The sequence below is a fragment of the Crinia signifera genome, chromosome 1, assembly GCF_055691185.1.
Source record: "Crinia signifera chromosome 1, ASM5569118v1, whole genome shotgun sequence".
In the NCBI taxonomy this organism is placed as follows: domain Eukaryota; kingdom Metazoa; phylum Chordata; class Amphibia; order Anura; family Myobatrachidae; genus Crinia; species Crinia signifera.
Window position 1 is genome coordinate 268,672,309 of NC_139217.1, and position 19,445 is coordinate 268,691,753.

Consider the following 19,445-nt stretch of genomic DNA (forward strand, 5'->3'; position numbering starts at 1 on the left):
AAATGTGCTGATGGTGTGACGCTCAGGTGTCACAGGATGGGTTATATAGCATAAATGTGCTGATGGTGTGACCCTCAGGTGTCACAGGATGGGTTATATAGCATAAATGTGCTGATGGTGTGACGCTCAGGTGTCACAAGATGGTTATAGAGCATAAATGTGCTGATGGTGTGACACTCAGGTGTCACAAGATGGGTTATATAGCATAAATGTGCTGATGGTGTGACGCTCAGGTGTCACAAGATGGTTATATAGCATAAATGTGCTGACTGTGTGACGCTCTCAGGTGTCACAAGATAGGTTATATAGCATAAATGTGCTGATGGCGTGACGCTCCGGTGTCACAAGGGGGATTATATAGCATAAATGTGCTGATGGTGTGACGCTCCGGTGTCACAAGATGGATTATATAGCATAAATGTGCTGATGGTGTGACGCTCCGGTGTCACAAGGTGGATTATATACTGTAGCATAAACGTGCTGATTGTTTGTAGCTCAGGTGTCAACATTTTGACCTTTTAAATTAAAATGTGCCCTCGCGATTGAAAAATGTGCCCTCGCGATTGAAAAATGTGCCCTCGCGATTGAAAAATGTGCCCTCGCGATTGAAAAATGTGCCCTCGCGATTGAAAAATGTGCCCTCGCGATTGAAAAATGTGCCCTCGCGATTGAAAAATGTGCCCTCGCGATTGAAAAATGTGCCCTCGCGATTGAAAAATGTGCCCTCGCGATTGAAAAATGTGCCCTCGCGATTGAAAAATGTGCCCTTCCTGTGGTCAGCACCCTGCCCTATACAGTGCATATGGCTTTGTCCATTAGCTTGTGTGAGTGATTGTGCCTTTGCGAGTGAACCAGAATAACCCCCACTGTGTGAATAAATACCCCATCAGTTGGACTTGAGCACCCTGTTGACAATTGCACATTCACAGAAAATAGGATTTCTGTACTTACCGTAAATCCCTTTCTCCGAGTCCACAGGTGTCACTCTATCCGTAGACAGTGGGGATAGAAGGGCGACCTCAGGGAGCTAGGGCACTCTATTGTAAATTCAGTGTGGCCAACTCCTCCCCTTCTACTCCCCCCCCCCCCCGGCAGTCTCAAGGATCGTGCCCAGAGGGAGCTGGAAGATAGAAACACACTTCCGAAGAGGAGGTAAAACTTTTAACCAACATTCATGCAGACATGGAAACTGAGTCAAGCAGTGATGAAATAACACACACACTGAACATAGTTAACCACACAAAAACTAGTTAGCAGGAAGAAACCCCAAACCAGGACTAGAAGGTCCTTCCTAGGTAAGTCGGCAACAGCGCCGAGGAGGGCGTCCAGTGACACCTGTGGACTCGGAGAAAGGGATTTACGGTAAGTACAGAAATCCTATTTTCTCCTTCCTCCACTAGGTGTCACTGGAGCGTAGACAGTAGGGACGTCCCAGAGCTCCCAACACGGGTGGGAAGGCGCTGAGAACCCCCAAGAACTGCTCGGCCAAACTGAGAGGCCGATGAAGCAAATGTGTCGAATCTATAGAACCTAACAAAGGTTCGCCTGCCCGACCACGTAGCAGCTCGGCAAAGCTGATTAATGGAAACCCCTCGAGCAGCCGCCCAAGAGGGTCCTACTGAACGCGTAGAATGCGCCGAAATGGAAGCCGGAGGAGTCTGAGCCGCTTTCACGTATGCTTGTCTTATAGTCAGCCGTATCCATCTGGCAAAAGTCTGTTTAGATGCAGGCCATCCCCGACGGATTGGATCATAGGTGACAAAGAGACAGTCCAATCTTCTAACTGAGGCTGTTCTGGCCACGTAAACTTTTAAGGCCCTCACCATGTCCAAAGATTCTGCTTGAGGATCTTCGGTAAATGCCGGAACTACGATAGGCTGGTTAAGGTGGAAGGAGGAAACCACCTTTGGAAGGAAGGATAAGGATGTACGAAGCTCGGCTCTATCTGAGTGAAACACCAAAAAAGGCGAGCGACATGAAAGGGCTCCCAGCTCTGAAACCCTTCTGGCTGAGGCCAAAGCTAGTAAGAGAACCGTCTTCCAAGTGAGGTATTTGAGATCTACCTCTTCCAAAGGTTCAAAAACCGAGGAGCAAAGATAATCAAGGACCAAGTCTAAGTCCCATGGGGCCGTAGGAGGGCGAACCGGAGGCTGCAATCGTAAAACCCCCTGAAAGAAGGTTTGTACCTCAGGTAGCAGTGCTAGCCGTCTTTGAAAAAAACGGATAAAGCGGACACCTGAACCTTCAGGGATCCCAGACGCAAACCTGCAGACAGCCCAGCCTGAAGGATTAAAAGAACTCTAGCCTTTTTGAATGCCGTTGTGGAGACCCCGCGGCCTTCGCACCATGCCACATACGACCTCCAAATACGGTGGTAATGTCTTGATGTTACCTCTTTCCTTGCACTCATCATGGTCGGGATTACTGTTCTTGGAATCCCTGCTTGTCTTAAGATGGACTTTTCAGCAGCCACGCCGTCAAATGTAGCCGCTTTAAGTCTGGGAAGACGAAAGGGCCTTGACTGAGATCTTCTTGTAATGGCAGAGGCCACGGCTCTTCGACCAGCAGGGTTGTGAGGCTGGTGTACCAAGCTCGCCGAGGCCAGTCCGGAACAATTAGGAGGGCCAACACCCTCTCCCTCCTTATGCGCTGTAGAATCTTGGGTAAAAGCGGAAACGGAGGGAACAGGTATACAAAGCTGAATGGCCAAGGAGCCGTCAGGGCATCCACTCCCGCCGCTGCTGGGTCACGAGTTTGTGCGAAGTACAACGGAAGTTGATGGTTGAGACGTGAAGCCATCAGGTCTACCTGAGGACACCTCCATTTTCGAACCAGTCGCTGAAAAACCTGAGGATGAAGGCACCACTCTCCCTGGTGGACATCCTGCCGACTTAGGTAGTCGGCCTCCCAATTTTCCACTCCTGGAATGAAGATCGCTGAGATGGCCATCGCATGAACCTGAGCCCACACCAGGATTCGGGTCACTTCTTTCATGGCCGTCCGACTTCTTGTGCCGCCCTGTTTGTTTATATAGGCGACCGCGGTGGCATTGTCGGACTGAACCCGGACTAGTCGACCCTGAAGCAGGGGTTGTGCTTGGATGAGAGCGTAATATATTGCTCTGAGTTCCAGGATATTGATGTGTAGGCGGGATTCCTGACAAGTCCAACGGCCCTGGAACTGATGGTCCAATGTCAGTGCTCCCCATCCTCGGAGACTTGCATCTATTGTGATGACCGTCCAATTCCAAAGAGCGAAGCGTTTCCCCTACCTCAGATTGGCTGAGTGAAGCCACCATGAAAGGGAGAGCCTCGCTCTCGGGGACAGGGTCACCAGACGTTGTAGGTGTAGGTGTGAGCCTGACCATTGTCTCAAAAGATTTAGTTGAAATGGTCTTGACCTGAAGCGAGCATACTGGACTGCTTCGAAAGAAGCGGTCATCTTCCCCAGCAGACGCGTGCAGAGGAGTACTGAGACCTTCCTGTACTGCAGTACTAGACGCACCGACTCCTGCAGTGATCTGATCTTGTCTTCCGGTAAGAAAACCCTCAGTTGTATCGTGTCCAGGATCAATCCCAAAAACTGCATCCTCTGCGATGGCTGCAGCTGGGACTTTTCCTAGTTTAGGATCCAGCCGTGTTCTACCAGTATCCTCTTGGTCAGATTGATGTTTGTCAAAAGTTCCTCCTGAGAAGAGCCCTTCAGAAGGAGGTCGTCCAGATATGGTATTATCGTTACACCTTTTGAGCGAAGAATCTCCATCATTACGGCCATCACCTTGGTGAACACCCGAGGTGCCGAGGAGAGGCCAAAGGGCAGGGCTTGAAATTGCCAATGGTGTTCCAGAACTGCAAATCGCAGAAAAGCCTGGTGGGATGGGCAAATTGGAATGTGCAGGTAGGCGTCCCTGATATCCAGGGATACCAGGAACTCCCCCTGACTCAAACCTGCAATTACGGATTGAATGGATTCCATCTTGAATTTCAGAGGCTGTAGGTACGGATTCAGTTGTTTCAGGTTCAGGATGGGACGAGCCGATCCGTCCGGTTTCGGCACCAGAAACAGGGTAGAATAAAATCCTTGGTTCCTTTCCTCCATCGGGACTGGGAGAATCACTTCCATCCTTTGAAGCTTGGTAATTGCTTCCCTCAAAAGGATTGCTTTTTCTGGAGAAGCTGGCCAACCTGTCTTGAAAAATCTCTGAGGAGGAGGAAACATGAATTTTATCTGGTAACCCTCTGACACCAGATCCCGTACCCAAGCATCCTGACAAGACTGAAGCCACGCATGCTTGAAGTGCCTCAAACGCGCTCCCACCTGGAGGGTCTCCTTCAGGGAGGGGAGACCGTCATGCCTGTTTAGGGGTGGACTTTGCCTCCTGCTGTACTGTGGCCATACCTCTTCCTATGCCCCGAGTTCCCCTCTGGGCGACGGAAGCTCCTCTCGATCTACCGCGAAATCTGTTTTGGGGACGAAAGGACCTAAAAGTGTGACTCTGAAAGGCCTTACGAGGAGCAGGTGGAGCTGCTGAAGGGAGGAAAGAAGACTTACCCCCGTTGCCAGAGAGATCCATTTGTCTAGTTCTGCTCCAAACAAGACTTCTCCCTTGAAGGGCAATGCTTCAACCGCCCACTTGGACTCCGCATCTGCCTGCCACTGCCTAAGCCATAAAGCCCTGCGCGCAGAAATGGATAAGGCTGAAATACGTGCGGACATTTTACAAATGTCAGCCGAAGCCTCCATCAGGTAGTCAGAGGCCTCCCGTATGTGTTCAGCTAACCTATTAAGCTTGGCTGGATCTGGGTTGTCTTTTAAACCTTCAGAAATCTTGGAGGCCCAGACCCCCATTGCTTTGTTTACCCAGCATCCTACCTGCGCTGGTCTCTGTAAAACTCCTGCCGCAGAGAAAATAAACTTTAAAGTAAGCTCCAACTTACGGTCAGAAGCATCCTTGAGAGATGTGGCCCAGGGCACCGGCAATACCGTCTTCTTAGATAGACGAGTCACCGATGGGTCCACCACCGGAGGCGTTTCCACTTTCTTCCTACTCTGCAGGGAGTGCATAAGAAACATAAAATTTCCTAGGAATCTGAATTTTTTTATCTGGATGATTCCAGGCCTGTGTAACAAAATCATCTAATTCCTCAGACTGAGGGAAGCTAGACGACTGTTTGGGCCTCTTCCCAAACAGAGAAGGCCTTGCTGGAGTCTCGGATGTATCAACATAATCCGTGGCTAACTTCACCATGGCAATCAAATCCTCTAAGCCATGTACCACAGGATCAGGGTCCGGTAGGACCACCATCTGCGGATCCTGAGTCTCTGGTGCAGCAGCGCTAGGAATATAATATTCTCCTTCCTCTAACTCAGGCATGTCGTCTGAATCAGTGCCAGAGTCTTGGGTAAACTGTCTCCTTCCTTGTGAGAGAATAGGGGGTAGAGAAGAGGCAGAAGCCGCCAGAACAAGGGCTTTTGTTAACCCCTGTACAGCTGTGGCTAAAGAGATTTGCTGGTCTCTTGCCTGCTCTCTGTCTTTCTGTGAGGCAGAAAGTTCAGAAGCCAAGCGTGTCATTACCTCAGTAAGCTGAGAAGCCCATACCGGTACTTCCTGAGCTGTGGATGAGGAGGGGTTAACTGCACATTTCTCACAGAAAACAACTCCATCAGCAGAAGGAGTAAACTTCCCCTTACAGCCTTTACATTTGGTGTTCCCTCCTGCCATAATGAACAGAGATATAACACCAGACACTCACACACTTCCAACAGTAAGAATAAGGTTAGAAGTGAAACTGACAGGGGAGACAGCAGAGAAAGGGTTAAGAGCTGGCCCGGCCAAACTTGCCTTACAACAAAGGCACTGTAGCCTAACAAACTTTTGCACAGCCCAAATCTGGCTCACCCTACTCTAACCCCCGCTGTGTACCTCACAGACTGGGTAGAGTATATGCAGGACGGTCACCGGAGTCAGGATTACTGCACAGCCTCCTGCACGCTCTGCCTGAGGCGCCAAAGTCGAAAAATGGCCGCCAGCAGCGCTGCAGGGGGCTGAACTGAGGTTATGAGCCTTGCCTGGTTACCCCCCTTACTGAGGAGGGGTCTGCGCTAAGCCCCGCCTCCCGTCTGCGCTCCGGTGCCAGGGCTTCTATACATAGAAAAAACCCCTCTGCTGTCCGCCTTATTGTTTTACTGACCTCCTCCACTAACTGGAGAGAGGTCAGAATACTCACAGCCGTCCTGCTGGCCGGTCGGCGGAGCGGCTGTGGAAGCCTTGCGCTGCCGCCATTGTTGTCTATGGGGAGCGCGCGTCTTCACAGAGACGGGGACCCGGGCGCAGTGCTTTGTAGCGGCGGCCGGGTCCCCCCGGCAGCGCCCACGTAGCAGGCTGGCAGTGACAGCATACTGCCAGCCTGTCCTCTTGCTTTACAACATTAAAAAAAAACTACTAATGACATTTGCCCAGGAGCATCAGTAAAACCTTCCCAGCTCCCTTGGGCACGATCTAAGACTGCCGGGGGGGGAGTAGAAGGGGAGGAGTTGGCCACACTGAATTTACAATAGAGTGGCCTAGCTCCCTGAGGTCGCCCTTCTATCCCCACTGTCTACGCTCCAGTGACACCTAGTAGAGGAAGGAGAAACACTGGTGACCTTCAGATGGGATGCAGTTACAATCCCGGCGGTCGGGATCCCGGCCGCCGAAATGCCGACACATTCTCCCACGGGCCCGCTGCGTGGCGAGCGCAGCGAGCCCGCAAGGGGGGGCGATCCACGTCCCTCCCTTGTCGGCATTTCGGCTGTCGGGATTCTGAACGCCGGGATTCAATACTGAATCCCTTCAGATGCCTTTTTACACTTGTCACAATGAACTAATATCTTTTCCAAGCATGCCTATCTATCATATAGCTGGATCCTCCACTTCCTGTCCAGGAACAGCCAGAAGCGATCATGATAACTCTAGCTCTGGTTGGAAAAATAAAAACTTACCAGAAGTAAACGCCAAAGCAAAATGAGGAGCTTGACTTCAGGGGATGTCCTGCTTCCCCTTGGCACAGGCACAGAACGGAGATACCCATTTCTTAAACAGGATTGACTGGCTGTCTCACCCTCTTGTTTAATAGTGTACTTTAATGGAGGGCCAATTAACACAACCAGGAAAAGTGACCACCCTTATTAGGGACTTTTCCCAATTAGTGTCCCTATATTGACTTTAGAGATCCAGACAAGTAAAGGATCTAGCAACAGTTACTTGAATAAGTGTCTTTGCAAACCAATATTATATTTTGCATAAAATACTTTTGATGAGATAAAGTTCTCTTAAAAGTGGAGAAGTTGCATAAAGGAACCAATGAGCTTCTACTTGTTTTATAGAATTGACCAAAACTGGGAGGACTTTGCTGTGGATCCCAGCCTGCCATATAAAAGGAGGCAGTCACTGACCCACTCAGTGCTCTCCTCAACACTGCTACCTTAGCAAGGGACCTGCTCTCATTAGCTACAGGTGTGAACGGAGCTTCTGCAGCCCATGACACAGAAAGAACATCACATTTCACCTATACCAGGCGTAGGCAACCTGTGGCTGTTGTGAAACTACAAGTTAAAAAAAAAAAAAAAAAACAGAACTGGAAGTATGCTAGCCACAGAACTTTACATGTTAAATAGGCGATGTAAAAAAAAAAAGTCATTCTATTGTTGCTGTGTACAAGTTGTATTCTAAATCAATTTGATATTTAAGAAATATGAATTTAGCATATCAAGACTTAATATATTGCAGTACAATAACCAATCATTTGCTGGCTGCCTACCATTAGCATCTACTGTAAGCTGTGGAGCCAAATGTTGGTTCACTTCTTTCTGGAATCGGGGTGGAAGACTTACTTTCCGTACAGGCCTGTAAGAAGCAGAAATAAAAAGATAATTGTGCATAATAAAATCCGGTATGCTTACACAATGCACAACATTGTTTGACTTGCAGAACACATACCAATTAGCCCAGGGGTGGGAAACAGGCAGCCCGCAAACAGCTTCTGACTGGCCCGCCGCTGCTGTATGTGTGCGTGTCAGATGGCGGCAGTGTGTGAGTGCGCGCGGTGTAGTCCTGTGTAACTGACACTCAGCCTGTGTGTAGCAAAAGGTCTAAGGACTACGCCGCGCACACACACAGCAGCCATTGGACACACACACAGCAGCCATTGGACACACACACAGCAGCGCCTAGCCGACCACCCCATGTCACTACAGCCACAGCGCCGCCACCAAGGATGGGGAGTCACCGTGACTGCATGGGGCTGCAATCAGCACCATTTTCAAGGCTGGGGCACAGGTGTTTGGAGTATATAGAGGGTCAGGTGTGTGGCATACTAATGGGGGGGCAGGTGTGTGGAATTACTAATGTAAGGGGCAAGTATAAGGGGCCTACTATTGTGTTGCATGATGTGTAAAAGGGGTATATGGTGTGCTACAATACATGCAAAGATACACTCCTTTTGAGTGACCACACCCCCTATTTCTGGAGTGCGGCCCTTGAATAGCTGCTGGAAGTATTAAGAGGCCCCCCAGCTGAAATAATTGCCCACCCCTGAATTAGCGAAAGGAAGAAATATCAATTACCAGAATACAGCATTATGAAGTATACGTATGTGCTTCAAAAACCTTGCATTCCATTTGTAATGTTGTGTTGACCCATTAAAATCTAAAACGCTTTGTCAGAGAATGGATGTGCAAACAGATTACATTCATTTTATTTCAATGCTAAGTGACAGATAGCCACAGATTTTCCATGGGGATTACTGCACCAATCAACAATAAAAACACATGACAGTCCTCCTATCTGATGTGACAAACACAAAGTGGAAAAAAAGATGATTTAAGCAAATGTGCATGCCAAACTGGTCTCCTGTTAGCCGTGCATCAGCTAAACAATAAAAGGAATCTATGTAACAAGTATTAACAAAAGTGCTACTGAAGCATCCATGATCTCTGTAGCTCGCCAGACACAGGAACACCAACGGCAGCAGGAATATCATAACCTGTTACGGCTGTGAAAAGAAGTCTTTACCTAGGCAGATTTCATTCAAAGCAAAGATGAATTCTATATACATTTGTTAGAGAGTCATAATAAAAAGGTATTCCCATTTAATAACATGAATCCCTATTTATTAAATATGATCCACTATTTAAATAGACATTAACATTTCAGGCAAAAACAGAAAAAAGGAAAAGCTATTTATATATCATTGCTCCTTCTTTATGCCTGAATATCTTTACATCCTGAACTGTAAATAGCAGAGGTCTGAAAACTGAACTAATTCAGCCACACAGACAAAAAAACACAAACATAACCTAGCAAATTAATTTAAACAAAAGGTACCGAATAAACTCACTTATGATAATTACAGTTTTGCCAGTCTTCCACATCAATAAAAAATTTCAAATAGTACAAACAAAAAATGTTTGGGAGGGATGATGTGTGATTGAACACAAATAGGGATGTCCAAACATTATAAAAATAAATAAATGTGACTTTTATAAAAATGGTTCTCTCACCTGTTAATGGGTGGAGGCCTCTGCATTGGCACTTCTCTAACAAGTCCAGATCCGTACATTGTTGCAATATGTGGAATAGGTGGATCAATTAGTGGCCGGCCACTCCAAACCATACCCTTTGCCCTTGCAACTGGTTGTATGGGCCTGCGTATTATCCGGTCTTGCTGTGGTGCAAAACCTGGCTTTCTAAGCATTGCTTTGGGTGTTCCTTTAACCAAAAAAAAAAAGAAAGAAAGAAAATTAATTTATTTGTTGGCTTCCTAAACAATTTAGAGATGTGCTTAGGTAAGCATTTGCCTATCCATATGTTGCATAGTATGTAGCTTTATAGGGTGCAGCCTCAAGTTACAATTAGACATTCCACAAAGACTAAATAGGATTAGGAAACGATAGCTGAAGTTTTATGGTCTAGCCATTCCATAAAATACATCCAGATTTCTGTTATACCTCCCAATCGCTTAAATGCATATAGATAAAAGAAGACCTTTTAACTTTTACTGAAAGTCAGCAGGTTCTAAAATGTTCCTTGTGATTTTATAAATGCATGATAAAAAATGGAAAGTGAAGGATAGTATTACTTTTTACAAAGGATGGTTATACTGATAAAAAATATAAACACAGTAATGCACATCTTATACATCTTGTAGAGCAGCAGTTCTCAAACTCATGACTCAACTTTTCCCAAAAGGATCATGCTTTGAGAACTTTTTATCTGTGGAAGCTGGTACAGTTAGGCTGGTTTCACACACTCCGGCTCCTGCCTGGGAGCCGTGCTGCACACACTAGTTTATCATGGAAGGGATGGCCACAGCACGGCAGCCGTCCCTTCCAGTGGCGGGATCCGGCTGCAACCGTGCGGCCGGGTCGTGGCCGTCCCGTGTGAATGGACACAATAGTGTCCATTCACAACTAATGTGTGCGGCACGGCTCCCTGGCCGTGCGGGATTTCACCGTCCGGCAGGAGCCGGAGTGTGTGAAACCGGCCGTAGAGTATCAGTTATCCGGATATTCGAAAACCTAACTATTTTGGTGTTTTTTTCTTTTTTTGTCAACCCCCCCACACCTCTTTTTTATACTCCCCTGGTGCCCCCACCTGCAGAATGCATCCTTGCGTCCGGTGATGCCTCTGAAGACTAACACAGTGTCTACTGTGGAAGCCGGGGAACCAGGTGAGTACGCCCCAAAAAAGGGGAGTAGTATTACATGCAATGCATGAGATTTATCGAATGTAAAAATGGAACATTAAGTGCCAAATTGTAAGTGAGTTCTCCTGGGGAGCTGTCGGGGGCGCTCAAGCAGGATTTAGGACAAGTCGAACTAGTGTATGGGGACCTTTAAAGATGCTACCTTCCCCGCAGGGCTAGCTGGCATGCCCTGGTTTTGCAGTTGAAACAGAAGGGTTTCCAGTATAGAAATGCATATATAAGTATGAAGTGATGTGTCTAAACAATAACTACCATATATACTCAAGTATAAGCCTACTTTTTCAGAACATTTTTTATGCTGAAAAAGGCCCCCTCAGCTTATACTCGAGTGAGGGTCCCACTTGAGTCAATAAGTTTTCCCAGTTTTTTTGTTGTAAAATTAGGTGCCTCGGCTTATATTCGGGTCGACTTATACTCGAGTATATACGGTAAGTTTATATCAGTATATTTTATGGCACAGGATCATAGCATTAAAATAAAACTGTACTGATTAAAAAGACCTTGGTGCCTATTAAAATATCGGATAATAGTACTCTAGCAGGGTCTGTGGTAAAACTGATATTTATGCAAAGGTTAGCGCTAGTCACAATCACATTTATTTCTATTTACACGGGATGCGGTCATTTGGTCTACAGCATGATGGTCGACAGTCATTAGGTCGACATGAGAAAAGGTCAACATGGGTCTAGGTCGACATGGGAAAAGGTCAACATGTTTCTAGGTCAAAAGGTCATTAGTTCGACAGGTCGTTAGTTCGACAATGTCTAGGTTGACAGTCAAAAGGTCGACATGGAGTTTTTCACTGTTTTTTGAGCCGACAGGTGCGCGAGCGCAGCGAGGGGATGCAGTGCACTTGAAACTGCGTCCATGTCGACTGTGTTGACATTCAGGTAAAAAACCTGTGAAAATCCCCATGTCGACCTTTTGACTGTGGAACTAACGACCTAGACCCATGTCGACCTAATGACTGTCGACCAAATGATCCCAACTCATTTCCACAGGCACAAATATAGAGACAGTTGCATTACCAAAGTGAGTGATGGGGTTAGAATATTTCATCCTCATATGGCAGTTTACTTGGCCACCAGATTTCTTCTTTGAGCTTCTTTGGCGTGCCACAAGCTCTGCGATTTGGGCTGTTTCCTTGCAGGCAACAGCATGACATGTAACCTGGAAAAAGGGAAATATTTTGAATTAGATTGCTTTAAACCACTCCCAATAAGAATTTAGCATAGGGCTAGTCTAGCAATTTTAAGTCATACAATGTATAATTTTAAGCTGGGTACACAATGTGGCACTGGCCGATATGCCTGTCGAAGGGCTGACATATACTACCATGCATACACATCAGAATGATCACTACTGTGTCCTTTATTACCTTGCATGGCACCACATGCAAAGCTGACCGGAAAAAAAATCACTTAAAAAAGCGGGAGCGTGCGGATTAAGCTGTCCCATACACCTAAAGCGTTATTGTCCGATCTGGCTGGTTGGAACAAAAAATCTAAATGACCATTTGTCTGTTTGACAGCATTTCTAAGCAAATGGTCACCTGTCATTTGGTCCTATAAACGATACTTGTTTCCTATCACGGCCACAATCACGGGCATCATGTACCTTAAAGTTAAGGTACACGATGCCCGCGATGGACCCGATTTCCTTTGAAATCAGGTCCATTTTGCCAGCAAAGGCAAAATCGCGGGCGTCGCGGCCACTAATATTGCCCCCGACGCGACCGACGCAATGCCCGCGATTTTGCCATAGGCTTCAATGTTAAAATAGTTTTTAACATTGAAATCGGGAGCATCGCGTCAGTCTTGTGCCATTATAATGGCACAAGATGAGATGGACTTGATTATGTCCATCTCACATAGGAAACAAAGTGAAATGGGCCAATATGACCCATTTCACATTGTATATTGCTCCGTCGTCACCCCACGATTGACGCGAACCCGAAGCGTGGCGAGCGCAGCGAGCCCGCGATGGGTGGCGGTGCACGTCCTCAGACCTTTTCATACCCCTACTATCCACGTCGGCGTGGAGTTGAGAATATAAAGTGTGGTGAGCGCAGCGAGCCACAGAGCCCCGCGAGGGGACGTGTATACCTGTGAAGTTATACGCGTGCGCTCGCCACGCCACGCTTCACTTTATATTCTCAACTCCACGCCGACGTGGATAGTAGGGGTATGAAAAGGTCGGAGGACGCGCACCACCGCGTCAATCGTGGGGTGGCGTTGAGGGTGTAAAATTGGGGGTCTAGGGAAGATTTTACATTAAATCCAATGTAAAATTGGGTCCCAGGGACCCTATTCACATTTGTTTCAATTAAAAAATCGCGTCGGTCGCATACAATGCGACCGACGCAATTTTTCCGACACAACCACCCCGATGCAAATCCGTGTGGCCGTGCTAGGAAACAAGTACCCTATAAACTAGATATTAGTTCCAACCACCCAGATCAGACGATAAATATTTAGATGTTATGGGCACGCTGAATGATCTGTCCAATAAGTCATTGCGATTCAGACAAACTTTGTCAAGATGTTTATCCCTAGAAATTGTGTGGGAAGTACTTTGTGGCATGTGGGCAAATGTGGAAAGATTCTAGTGGCATTTTGGTAGATGAGAAGGTCATATGGGCGATGTGAGATAGTGTATAAAATTGGGGTTGCCAGAGTGGCATGCGGGATAATCTGTGTGTCATTCAGGGAAGTCTGCAGAGCTCGCTCATTTACTGCTTGTGGTGGCATTTTATGACAGGTCATAGTACATGTAGGGCATCCTTGTGTGAGAGGGGGAGGAGTTTGGAACAAGTGAAGGCTATGTGGGAACTTTGTTGGTGAGGAGATATCATTTTGGGGTTATTTTTCATTGTGCAGCTATTTTGAATGTTGAAGGGGTTGCATTGAAGTATGTTAGGTTGCTAATCACTGTATTACACAGTAAACATTCTGCCGACTGTAGAATCCAAAAGAAAAGCTATATATGATTAATGAAAGATACAGTAACACTAACTTTTCTTATTATAAAAAAAATAAAAAATGATACAGTAATGCTATTGAGATTGGGCACTAACGCTGAGGACGTGGATATAGTCAACTTAAAAGTGTAAAAGCCATACCTGATACCTGCTAGTTTTACTTATACTTTTTATGTTATTTATTTATTTATTAACAGTTTCTGGTACTTGTGTATTATCACGGCGCCCATCGCATCGCATACAGATGGAGCCGGGCTTGTCTTTGCAGGGGATGGCGATGGCGACGCCAGCCGCCATCTGTATCTGCGAAAGGGTCCCCTTCCGACGGCTTCCCCCGGGTCCCCGACGGCTTGTCGGCGGTCACCCGGGGTCCCCACCGCCTCCCCGCACCACCCCTAATCCTGTCCGTCTCCCTGAAGCGGAGACGGACAGGTTCCCGTCGCCCCGCCGCACGGAAACTGAGACGCTCAGTCAGATGGAGAGCCGGGCTTCTGGCGGATCGCCAGCGGTGACAGTCTGGCGATTCGCCAGCAAGAGGGAGCCCGGCTCCATCTGTACCACTAATTAAGGTGTGCGATTTGAGGCTTTTCAGGGCCGACTGTACAATTTTAATATCGCGTCACATCGCATGCCATTATAATGGCATGCGATGCAACGCGATCATAGCCGATTTTACATTGTACAGGCACCCTGATGGCTGATTCCTATGTTAAATGCCCCCCGCCCCATTGTTAAAGCCACCCCGAAGCGTGGCGAGCGCAGCAAGATCGTGAGGGGCGGCGGTACGCGTCCTCCGACCTTTTCATACCCCCACTATCCACGTCGGCGTGGAGTTGATTTTATATAGTGTGGCGTTTAACATAGTAATCAGCCATCAGGGTGGCTGTACAATAAAAAATTGGATCTGGGGTGCATTTAACATCAGGGTGCCTGCACAATTAAAAATCGGGTCGCATCGCACTGATTTTTGATTGTACAATGCCCTACGATGGAAATCGTGGGCGCCGTGATAATACACAAGTACCCAGTTTCTTATATAGCGCACACATATTCCGCAGCACTTTACGGAGAATATTTGAACATTCACATCAGTCCCTGCCCCAGTGGAGCTTACAATCTATATTCCCTACCACATGTACACGCACACACATTCATTCCAGGGTTGATTTTGTTAGAAGCCAAATAACCTACCAGTATATTTTTGGATTGTGGGAGGAAACCGGAGTACCCGGAGGAAACCCATGCAAGTACGGGGAGAATATACAAAACTCTGCACAGTTAGGGCCATGGTGGGAATCGCACCCATGACCTCAGCGCTGTGAGGCAGCAATGCTAACCATTACACCATCCGTACTGACCCATGTTATGTTCACAAACAATTATAGAAAAAAAAGCAAAGCATAGCGTTTCCTTATATTATAATTTTATTTATAGGGCGCCACAAGTGTTTCGCAGTACAATGGAACAGTACAGGGAGACAAAACTTGACATAGCAGCTTCCAAATGTTCAGTCCAAGGGATACTGCTCAGCTTAAATCTTGTACGCCATGCATGGGTTACACTCTGGGATCAGAAGAGTCCGCCACTGCCGGCAGCAACAAGGAGAGGCGCCCAACTGCAGTAAGCTGGCAGAATGTTGCGGGCAGGCGAGAGGAGATCTGGATAATAGGTCCAGAGTCAATAAATCAACATGTGGACACAAGCTAAAAGGTCAACATGACAATGGTCGATGCATGAGAATGCATTGTACTTTTTCATTTTTTATTATCCATGTCGCCCGATAACCGGTGACCCCAAGATCCACACCCAGGTGAGAGAATACCTCACAACAACACTAACTTGGCGCACTAATGGAGTGTTAGCATTCATGGCAGACACGCCACACAACATATTGTTTTTTTTTTTTTTTTAAGTAAAAAGTTGAAGGGGGCTTGGCTATTGTAACTTCTCTCCAGGACTAAAATCACATGTGGCGACTTAGTATTTTAATTGAAGCAAAAGATAGTCAACACTTTAAGTTCTTATAATGAGCTCCTTAAACCATCTGTGTGACAGGGTCTGCTCAAATATTTAGCATTTCAACAAAGCACTGGTATCAAATCCATAATGCTGTTAGAGAACCTGTGACCTAATCCGATTTTTTTTTTTTTTTTTAAATATTTACTTACCTGCTGGGCTTTAATGTGGATTAAAAAAAAAAACTGTCTGGAGCACTGGGAAAAGAGCTACATGGAAGATTCTAATAACTTATTTTGGTGTATAGGTACAGTAAATTATACTTTATCTGGTTAATAAAGGACCACCACATTTCAAATACAGGGCACATTTAAATAAATGTATGTACAGTAAATAAAATGATCAGACAAGAACATTGACAAAAGTAAGGGGGGGTGTAACAATGGAGCAAACAACAATCACCATGCTGTAACAAGCGAAAAGTAGAACAGAAGAAATGACAATCAGAAATATACAAAGAGTGTGTGACTCTACAGTTAACAACCAGATTGTGTATAATCAGGGCTACAATTATGATTAGAATTGCAAATTGTCAAAACACAGAACCGTATAAATGCAGCACCGCACACCTAAGAAACTAGCATTTCACTTCCTTCACAAACCTATTATAGAGCACAACAGAGGCCATTGTAGAGCAATGGTCATATATGACTACAAGAGTGGTCTTTGACAATGGGGAGGCTGGTGAGTTTTACTACAAGCTGGTTTTAGGGAGGAAGCAGTCCAGAACCACTGTGTTTTAGTACTTTGCAGAATTTTGGAGAGGGGAATGCGATATCGGTTTCTGTGGTCAACCATGTTTGGAGTCGTATTGTAAGTGTGTATGCACAATATTGTTTGTACATAACACTTACCAATATTGTCAAATCTGTTAGTCCGACATGTGGCCAGTTGTTCCATTTCTCAAGTGTGCACCCAGCATTAGTCTAGCCATATTATACACAGAGGAACAGCTTAAAAGCACTGTACCAGACACACACACACACACACACACACACACACACACGCGCGCGAAGTAAATGAAAATCTCAAAGGCCCTTAATTATAAAGCTGGAACAAAGTAAAAAGAAAAACAAGATAAAGATGCGGAGAATGGACTTCCTGACAGCCACCGAGATTGCCATGACCCAACCTCCTGGGTAAAAGGGATGTATTCAAGCTGTTCTTCTATAACAAACCTCCACACATGGTACCAGAATTCTCAAAAATAGAACACGATAAATGGAATAGATCAATAGAAATATAACCATATGCCCTTAATATAGCTTGAATTAGCTTAAAAAATAGCTTTAATTCCTCTAGGCATGGATTGTACATTTAGTTGAAATGCAACGTACAGCATTGTATAATGTTCACCGGTATGAGTCATGACAATGTAATATGTAGTGTACTGTTCAGTAAGAAGCCACCTGAAATGGTCTCCAATTCACATTGGGACAGATGTATTAAGCCTTAACAAGAGATAAATGCAAGGGTGATAAGGAGAGATAAACATCCAGCCAATCAGCTCCTTACTGACTTTTTTCAAACACAGCCTGTAACATGGCAGTTACGATGTGATTGGCTGGACGTTTATCTCTCTTTATCACCCTTAAGGTGCCCACAGACGCGTCGATCCCGGCGTGCGTTCTGTGCTTAACTAGCACACATAGCATTGCATTGTATGCCTTGTGCATGCGATGCTATGAGATAAAAAGCTAGTACAAAAAGTATGTGCTGCACATACTTTTTGTACTGTGCGATGAGGTGCCGCAGGAGCGCGCACCCCATCGCATAGCACCGCCGGGATCGGTGCGTGTGTGGGCACCATTACATTTATCTCTTCTTAAGGCTTAATACATCTGCCCCAATATCTGTAATTGTCTGTTGGACTGAACACACCTGAATACTCTTCCTTCTCTCAAGCATCCTGTAGCTAAGGGATGGGGAACCTTTGGCCCTCCAGCTGTTTAACTGGAAATCCCAGCATGCCAGCAGTTTTAGATGAGCAAAAAGCAAAACTAAAAGCATGCCATGCTGGGATGTGTAGTTCAACAACAGCTGGGGCACCTTTGGCCCTCTTAGTAGTAGCTATACAGGCCTTGTGCTCAGACCCAGTTTTTGTCTGTTGGGCTACAATATGTACACTATAACAGCTCCAGTCCTCTAATTATTTACCAGGGCAACTGTTTTGTGCATGCTTACAATCAGTCTTTAGTCCCATCCCCCCCCCCCCAGCGAGTGAATCAGAATAAGGCCCCTTGTGCAAAGCTTTCCTTCCTTGTGGTGGGCGTTAATGATGGTTTTCTGCACCTGCTCTACTGAACTATACTGAGAGACCATCTAAAAGGCACAGCGACCCTTTGTATTGTAGGTGTTTTAGATTAATTAGCGGATTAGAGTGGGACACTTTGATCCTACATTATTGTATTGTACCTTTTCACAATATTCTAGTTTTCTGAGAGTTTGGTGTTATAATAAGCTGTAAGCCGTAATCATCAAAATTATAACAAAGGCTTGAAATATCTCACTTTGCATGTAATAAGTCTATATAATATATTAGTTTCACATTTTAAAGTGAAATTACTGAAATAAGTGAACTTTTGCACGATATTCAAATTTTTCGAGTTTCAACTGTATATAGTAATGTCTTAGTAGCCTAGGCCACGGTAGGTGGAGTGTTTTGAGTTCCACAGAAACCAGTAGCAGGTGTAGAAGTATAAATATTTAGGATGCAGTGAAGCTCCAGAATATATGGAGTCTCCCCACTGATGGTGGGGACTGGGGTGGTGTATTGGTAAATGTCCCATGGGGATAGAGTTTGAGAACAATGGTGTAGAGAAGGGATAGACATCCATCTACCATCTTCTACACCAGTGGTAGGCATCCTGTGGCACTCCAGATGCTGTGGAACTACACATTACAGCATGTCTTGGTTCAGTATTGCTGTTTGGGTATGTTGGCATGTGTACTTCCACAGCAGTTTCCAACCCACAGTGTGGAGGATGGTTGAGGAATGCATGAGATGTTGAGGGAATTCCTAGGGTTGAAATGAAAGGACATAATATACAAAAAGGTTCACAGTGTTAAGCTTAGTACGCACTAGACCAGGTATGGGTAACGTGTGGCTCTCCAGTTGTTGTAAAACTACAAGTTCCTGCATGCCTAGCCACAGATTTGCTATTAGGGAATGCCAAAACTGTGGTAATGCATGCTGGGTAGTTTCACAACAGCTGTAGAGCTACACGTAGCCCATGTTTGCACTAGACTATATGCCATTCAATCCAATGTATCGGGCCGCCATATTGGACACATTGTCTAGTGCAGTGGTAGCCAACTCCACTCCTCAAGAGCTACCAACAGTTCACATTTTCCAGACAACTTGGGTGCTGCACAGGTGCACTCATTACTCACTAACGCATGTTAAAAGATCCACAGGTGGAGCTAATTACTTCACTTGTGATTCTGTGAGGAGATCTGGAAAATATTAACCCCTTCCTGACAGAGCCAGTTTTTGCGTTCCTGACAGAGCCATTTTTTTCAAATCTGACATGTTTCACTTAAGTGGGGATAACTTTTTTTTGCTTTTACTTATCCCAGTGATTTTGAGATTGTTTTCTCGTGACACATTGTACTTCAAGTTAGTGGTAAATTTGGGTCGATACAGTCTGTGTTTTTTTGTGAAAAATACCAAAATGTCGTGAAAAAATGGAAAATTTTGCAAT

At 45.8% G+C, this 19,445-nt stretch overlaps 1 protein-coding gene across 2 annotated transcripts in view; it reads right to left on the minus strand.

The window, feature by feature from the left end:
- The window catches only part of TDRD7 (tudor domain containing 7), a 74,542-nt gene that overhangs the window by 40,971 nt on the left and 14,126 nt on the right, over nucleotides 1-19,445 (minus strand). For both annotated transcript variants that reach the window (XM_083183689.1, XM_083183698.1), the window contains exons 3-5: nucleotides 11,774-11,915; nucleotides 9,541-9,748; nucleotides 7,800-7,885 (exon numbers count right to left, since the gene is read on the minus strand). In XM_083183689.1, coding sequence (XP_083039815.1) covers nucleotides 7,800-7,885; nucleotides 9,541-9,748; nucleotides 11,774-11,915 — 436 coding nt within the window. The remainder of the gene's footprint in view (nucleotides 1-7,799; nucleotides 7,886-9,540; nucleotides 9,749-11,773; nucleotides 11,916-19,445) is intronic.